The sequence below is a fragment of the Rana temporaria genome, chromosome 3 (assembly GCF_905171775.1).
Source record: "Rana temporaria chromosome 3, aRanTem1.1, whole genome shotgun sequence".
Taxonomy (NCBI): domain Eukaryota; kingdom Metazoa; phylum Chordata; class Amphibia; order Anura; family Ranidae; genus Rana; species Rana temporaria.
Window position 1 is genome coordinate 53,231,703 of NC_053491.1, and position 6,301 is coordinate 53,238,003.

The 6,301-nt window shown below is 46.0% G+C and overlaps 1 protein-coding gene across 1 annotated transcript in view; it reads right to left on the reverse strand.

Annotated features, from left to right (window-relative positions):
- Window positions 1-2,291: 2,291 nt before the first annotated feature.
- Window positions 2,292-6,301, reverse strand: part of LOC120931282 (protein kinase C delta type-like) — an 8,365-nt gene continuing 4,355 nt past the window's right edge. Inside the window, exons 5-7 of the mRNA XM_040342564.1 lie at window positions 4,803-4,991; window positions 4,276-4,407; window positions 2,292-2,566 (exon numbers count right to left, since the gene is read on the reverse strand). Coding sequence (XP_040198498.1) covers window positions 2,399-2,566; window positions 4,276-4,407; window positions 4,803-4,991 — 489 coding nt within the window. The 3' untranslated portion in view covers window positions 2,292-2,398. The remainder of the gene's footprint in view (window positions 2,567-4,275; window positions 4,408-4,802; window positions 4,992-6,301) is intronic.

Genomic DNA, 6,301 nt, shown 5'->3' on the forward strand with positions numbered 1-6,301 from the left:
TAGCACAACCCACCCTATCCCTCCTTTCACCCCCCCTAAAATAACCCTACTAGCACAACCCCTTAATACTCCCTCCTAGCACAACCCACCCTATCCCTCCTTTCACTCCCCTAAAATAACCCTCCTAGCACAACCCCCCTAATACTCCCTCCTAGCACAACCCACCCTATCCCTCCTTTCTCCCCCCTAAAATAACCCTCCTAGCACAACCCACCCTATCCCTCCTTTCACCCCCCCTAAAATAACCCTCCTAGCACAACCCCCCTAATACTCCCTCCTAGCACAACCCACCCTATCCCTCCTTTCACCCCCCCCCTAAAATAACCCTCCTAGCACAACCCCCCTAATATAACCTCCTAACACAACCCACCCTATCCCTCCTTTCACCCCCCCCTAAAATAACCCTCCTAGCACAACCCCCCTAATACTCCCTCCTAGCACAACCCACCCTATCCCTCCTTTCACCCCCCCTAAAATAACCCTCCTAGCACAACCCCCTAATACTCCCTCCTAGCACAACCCATCCTATCCCTCCTTTCATCCCCCCCTAAAATAACCCTCCTAGCACAACCCCCCTAATACTCCCTTCTAGCACAACCCACCCTATCCCTCCTTTCACTCCCCTAAAATAACCCTCCTAGCACAACCCCCATAATACTCCCTCCTAGCACAACCCACCCTATCCCTCCTTTCACTCCCCTAAAATAACCCTCCTAGCACAACCCCCCTAATACTTCCTCCTAGCACAACCCACCCTATCCCTCCTTTCACCCCCCCCTAAAATAACCCTCCTAGCACAACCCCCCTAATACTCCCTCCTAGCACAACCCACCCTACCCCTCCTTTCACCCCCCCTAAAATAACCCTCCTAGCACAGCCCCCCTAATACTCCCTTCTAGCACAACCCACCCTATCCCTACTTTCACCCATCCTTAAAAAAAACTCCTAGCACAACCCCCTAATACCCCCTCCTAGCACAGCCCACCCTATCCCTCCTTCTTTCACCCCCTAAAATAAACCTCATAGCACAACCCCCCTAATACCCCCTCCTAGCACAACCCACCCTATCCCTCCTTCTTTAACCCCCCTAAAATAACCCTCCTAGCACAACCTCCCTAATACCCCCTCCTAGCACAGCCCACCCTATCCCTCCTTCTTTCACCCTCCTAGCACAACCCCCTAATACCCTCTCCTAGTACAGCCCACCCTATCCCTCCTTCTTTCACCCCCCTAAAATAACCCTCCTAGCACAACCCCCTAATACCCCCTCCTAGCACAGCCCACCCTATCCCTCCTTCTTTCACCCCCCCTAAAATAACCCTCCTAGCACAACCCCCTAATACCCCCTCCTGATTTAGAAAGAGTGCTAGGCCCCCCACCTAGCACAAACCCTCCCAAATCACCTCCCTAATCCTATCTCCTAGCACAGCCCACCCTATCCCTCCTCCTTCCCCCCTAAAATAACCCTCCTAGCACAACCCTCTAATACCCCCTCCTAGCACAGCCCACCCACCTCTACTCAAATTCCCATTCTGGCACATGGTTATATGATTTAGAAAGAGTGCTAGGCCCCCCACCTAGCACAAACCTTCCCAAATCTCCTCCATAGCACAAACCCTTCCCAATCTTATCACCTAGCACAGCCCAACCTATCCCTCCTTCTTTCACCCCTCCTAAAATAACCCTCCTAGCACAACCCCCTAATACCCCCTCCTAGCACAGCCCACCCTATCCCTCCTTCTTTCACTCCCCTAAAATAACGCTCCTAGCACAACCCCCTAATACCCCCTCCTAGCACAGCCCACCCTATCCCTCCTTCTTTCACCCCCCTAAAATAACCCTCCTAGCACAACCCCCTAATACCCCCTCCTAGCACAGCCCACCCTATCTCTCCTTCTTTCACCCCCCTAAAATAACCCTCCTAGCACAACCCTCTAATACCCCCTCCTAGCACAGCCCACCCACCTCTACTCAAATTCCCATTCTGGCACATGGTTATATGATTTAGAAAGACTGCTAGGCCCCCCACCTTCCCAAATCGCCTCCATAGCACAAACCCTCTCCAATCCGATCTCCTAGCACAGCCCAACCTATCGTCCTCATTTCATCCCCCTAAAATAACCCTCCTAGCACAACCCCCCTAATGCCCCTCCCAGCACAACCCACCCACCTCTACTCAAATTCCCATTTTGGCACGTGGTTATAGATGATTTAGAAAGAGCGCTAGGCCCCCCACCTAGCACAAACCTTCCCAAATCACCTCCATAGCACAAACCCTCCCTAATCCAATCCCCTTGCACCCCCCTAAAATAACTTTCCTAGCACAACCCCCTAATCCCTCCTCCTAGCATAACCCCCTCGCCTCTACTAAGATCCCAACAACCTGGTGTGTTTGGCTTTATTTCAGCTTCTGCATGGCTTTCCATTCATCACTGACAAAGGAAAAGCCATCAAACATCTTCTGTTCCTCAGCTGAAATTGAAGGTTCAATAGGGTCTCCGTCAGAATTTATGTTGTTCATCAGGTCTTCCGGTTTTAATTTTTTTCTTGTGAAGTCTCTGAAGCCCTAAAAAAGAAAAAGAGAAAGCCATGAGATCCACCACTTATTAGAGGAAATGCCTCTATGACCTTTGGGGACCATCTGCCCCTGTATGGACCATTCAAGTCTATATGACTGAGATGTCAGATACCAGTCACCACTGTGCAGAAGCAAAGATAAGGATTGTCACTATTAGAATTGTGCAAACTCACTTCTGAAGAGTTTATATTTGTCCCCTAATTTCACTTCTCCCGAGTCTTCAGATTGAGTCAGGCTGAGATCTGCCAGTTGCTATCCTCTTACATTCACAGCGTCACACATTGGGGTTGATTTGCTTAAAGGGGTTGTAAAGGTACAATTTTTTTTCCCTGAATAGCTTCCTTTACCTTAGTGTAGTCCTCCTTCACTTACCTCATCCTTCGATTTTGCTTTTAAATGTCCTTATTTCTTCTGAGAAATTCTCACTTCCTGTTCTTCTGTCTGTAACTCACCACCGTAATGCGAGGCTTTCTCCCTGGTGTGGAGAACGCCTCTTGAGGGGGGAGGGGGCGAGCAGGAGTGTCAGGACGCCCACTAAAACAAAGCTTCTTTCTCTATCTGCAAAGTAGAGAGTGTCCTGACTTGCCTGCTCGCCCCCTCCCCCCTCAAGATGCTTTTTCCACACCAGGAAGAAAGCCTTGCATCACGGTGGTGAGTTACAGACAGAAGAACAGGAAGTGAGCATTTCTCAGAAGAAATAAGGACATTTAAAAGCAAAATCGAAGGATGAGGTAAGTGAAGGAGGACTGCACTAAGGTAAAGGAAGCTATTTAGGGGGGGAAAAAATCCTTTACAACCCCTTTAAGGCAAATGTACTGTTTACTGCAAATGCACTTGCTCCAGAGCTTAGTAAATGAGGTAAACTGTGTAAAGAATACTGAATTGCATGCAAAAAAAAAAAACTGTTTTTGCTTGCACATGATTGGCTAATAGAAATCAGCAGAGCTTTCCCTCAGAACTAGAGCAACTGTACTTGCAGTACACAGTATATTTTCCTTTAGTAAATCAGCCCCAGTGTCTGCCAGCTCCTGAGTGCATAACAGCGTTAAATAAAAGAACCCTGTGGCCATGAAATGTAAGTCTTTCCCAGAGACTCTCAAACTGATGAGTCAGATTCAGGGTAAAGCTAAGATGACAGATGAAAATTCTGCAGAATTAGAATAAATTAAGTCTGAATATTCAGATTCTCCCCTCCTAGCACTTATACGGACTTACCTGAGATAGAAATATGTATATACTTGCCTATTTTTAGGTGATCCTGCTTCACGGTGTCAGCCAGCAACAGCTGCAGGGGAGAGCAGGGAGCACCAAAAACTGTTGGGCCATATGAGTCTATGGGTATCAACACTCCCAGGCATTCCAGCCATTGCCGGCACTCTTTGCTCTCCCTTGCAGCTGCTGCCGCTGACACAAGGTGGATCACCTGACCAGATTGGAGCAGCCCGATAGGTAAGTATACACATATTTTTTACATAGGTTAATGAATATAGATGTTGGGGGAGGGGGCATTTTTTAGATTAGTTAGTGTTTATCTTGGAATTCCTCTTGAAGCACAATGATACTCTGTCTCACAAATGTCATTGTTTCCTCTATAAACACCCCCCCCCCCCTAAAAGTGTCATGATTGGTCACAGCTGTGTACAATGACAGGTTGGTGGACCGCACATAAACACACTGCTCAGATTTTTTTTACATACCTTCCGTCGTATGGAAATAGGAGGGGGTGCCTCCCCCGCTTCCAGTTCCTTCCAGTTTATTCCGTTGAAAAATGGATGATCTTGTATGTTGGCAATGAAATTCTTGCGCTTGAATGGAAATTTAATCAGGAGCTGTGGGGGGAAAATAGAAAAACATGAGATGACAGCTATGGCATAACATTGCTAAGAAGTCTATTTATACAGTCCTGTGGCCTTCACTCTCCGCACATCGCAGGAAATACTCCACACGGCGCAGGTAATGTACATCCTATTAATAAAATGCTGGGCGCCATGTGGAGTCTGCGGTGTGTTCTCTGCATAATGCTGCAAATAATGCGTAATCATACGATATGAGTGCTGTCACATGACACTTTATTTTTTTACAATCATTACAATGAATGGGGCTTCGCTTTTTTTTCAGAGTCCCAAAGCAAGTGAAATCTAAACTACATTTATAAAGCACATTGGCTCCTCGGCTGAGCCTATATGTCAACTTTACCTGTCCCACTTGGACTGTCACTACGTACCTTTTCCAGAAGGTCCTTGAGAACGGGGTCGGGGGCAGGGTCGTCTGGGAAGCATGGCTGACCATACATTATGCCTTCTGAAGAAGTGCAAATGTTTTCAAAGGGAAGTCGACCCAATGCAAATCTAAATAGTAATACACCCAATGCAAAGTAATCCACGGCTCCATCATACGGCATTTCGAACAACATCTGTGGGAAAATCAGAGAGAGAGAGAGAGAGAGAGAGAGAGAGAGAGAGAGAGAGAGAGAAGGATTAGAGTGACAAATCAGACTGGAAAACAGCAACATCATTTAGAACAAGGCTCCACCCAGAAGTTTTCATTCAAATGTATAACTTAGGTCATTAAGAATCATCCAACCTCTATGTGGAGCCGACATAAACGAGGCATTACACACTGTCTGTACACACAGAGCTATAAGTACAATTCTCTGACCCTTGCAAAACTGGCGAGTGATTTTTATCCTGACAGATTACTATTCAGAATATTCAGGGCCGCCATCAGGAATTATGGGGCCCCTTACACAGCTTCAGTCATGGGCCCCCTGGAGCAGAGAACCGGGGGGGGGGGGGGTGCTGCCGTCTGAAATTGAGAAGCGGGAGGGGGGGCTTCCGCGAATTGAGAAGCGGAGGGGGGCCCTTTACAAATTATTATTTTTTTATAAAAAGAAATTACAAAAAAGGGGGGTTGCCATCCGGGACCTCTGGGCCCTTTAATAAAAAATTTATAAAAAAAATATATAAAATAAATAAATAAACATTTATAAAAAAAAAAGGGGGGGGGGTTGCCATACAGGGACCTCTGGGCCCTTAAATAAAAAAAATAAAAAATACATTTATAAAAAAAAAGGGGGGGTTTGCCACATGGGGCCCTGGAGACCTCATGAGCACTTTAATAAATATAAATATTAAACAAAAGAAATAAAATATTATAAAAAATATATATTTTTTATAAAAAAAAGGGGGGTTGCCATCCGGGCCCTGGGGACCTCTGGGCCCTTTAATAATAATAATAATAATAATAATAATATATAAAAAATATATATAAACATTTATTTATTTTTTTATTTAAAAAAAAGGGGTGTTTTTTTATCCCAGGCCCTGGGGATCTCCGGGCCCCTGCGGACCCCCGTACCCCTAAGAAAAAAAAATTGGCCCTTTAATAAAAAATAAAATAAAAATATATTAAGAAAAATATATATATATATATATTTTTTATAAAAAGAATAAAATAAAAAAAAGGGGAGTTGCCATCTGGGGCCCTGTGGGCCTCTGGACCCCTAAAAAAAACATTTTTTATTTTTTTTAAAGCGGGTTGCCATCCGGGCCCCTGCTGGCCGGGGCCCGCTACAACAGGGCCAGTTGTACTGGCTTATCAGCGGCCCTGAGAATAATGATATCAGTGATACATAGTATATGCATTTAAATTAATCCTGAACAAAGAGACGGGACCCCCAGGGCTGGATGCTAACTGGACAGGACCCCCAGGGCTGGATGCTAA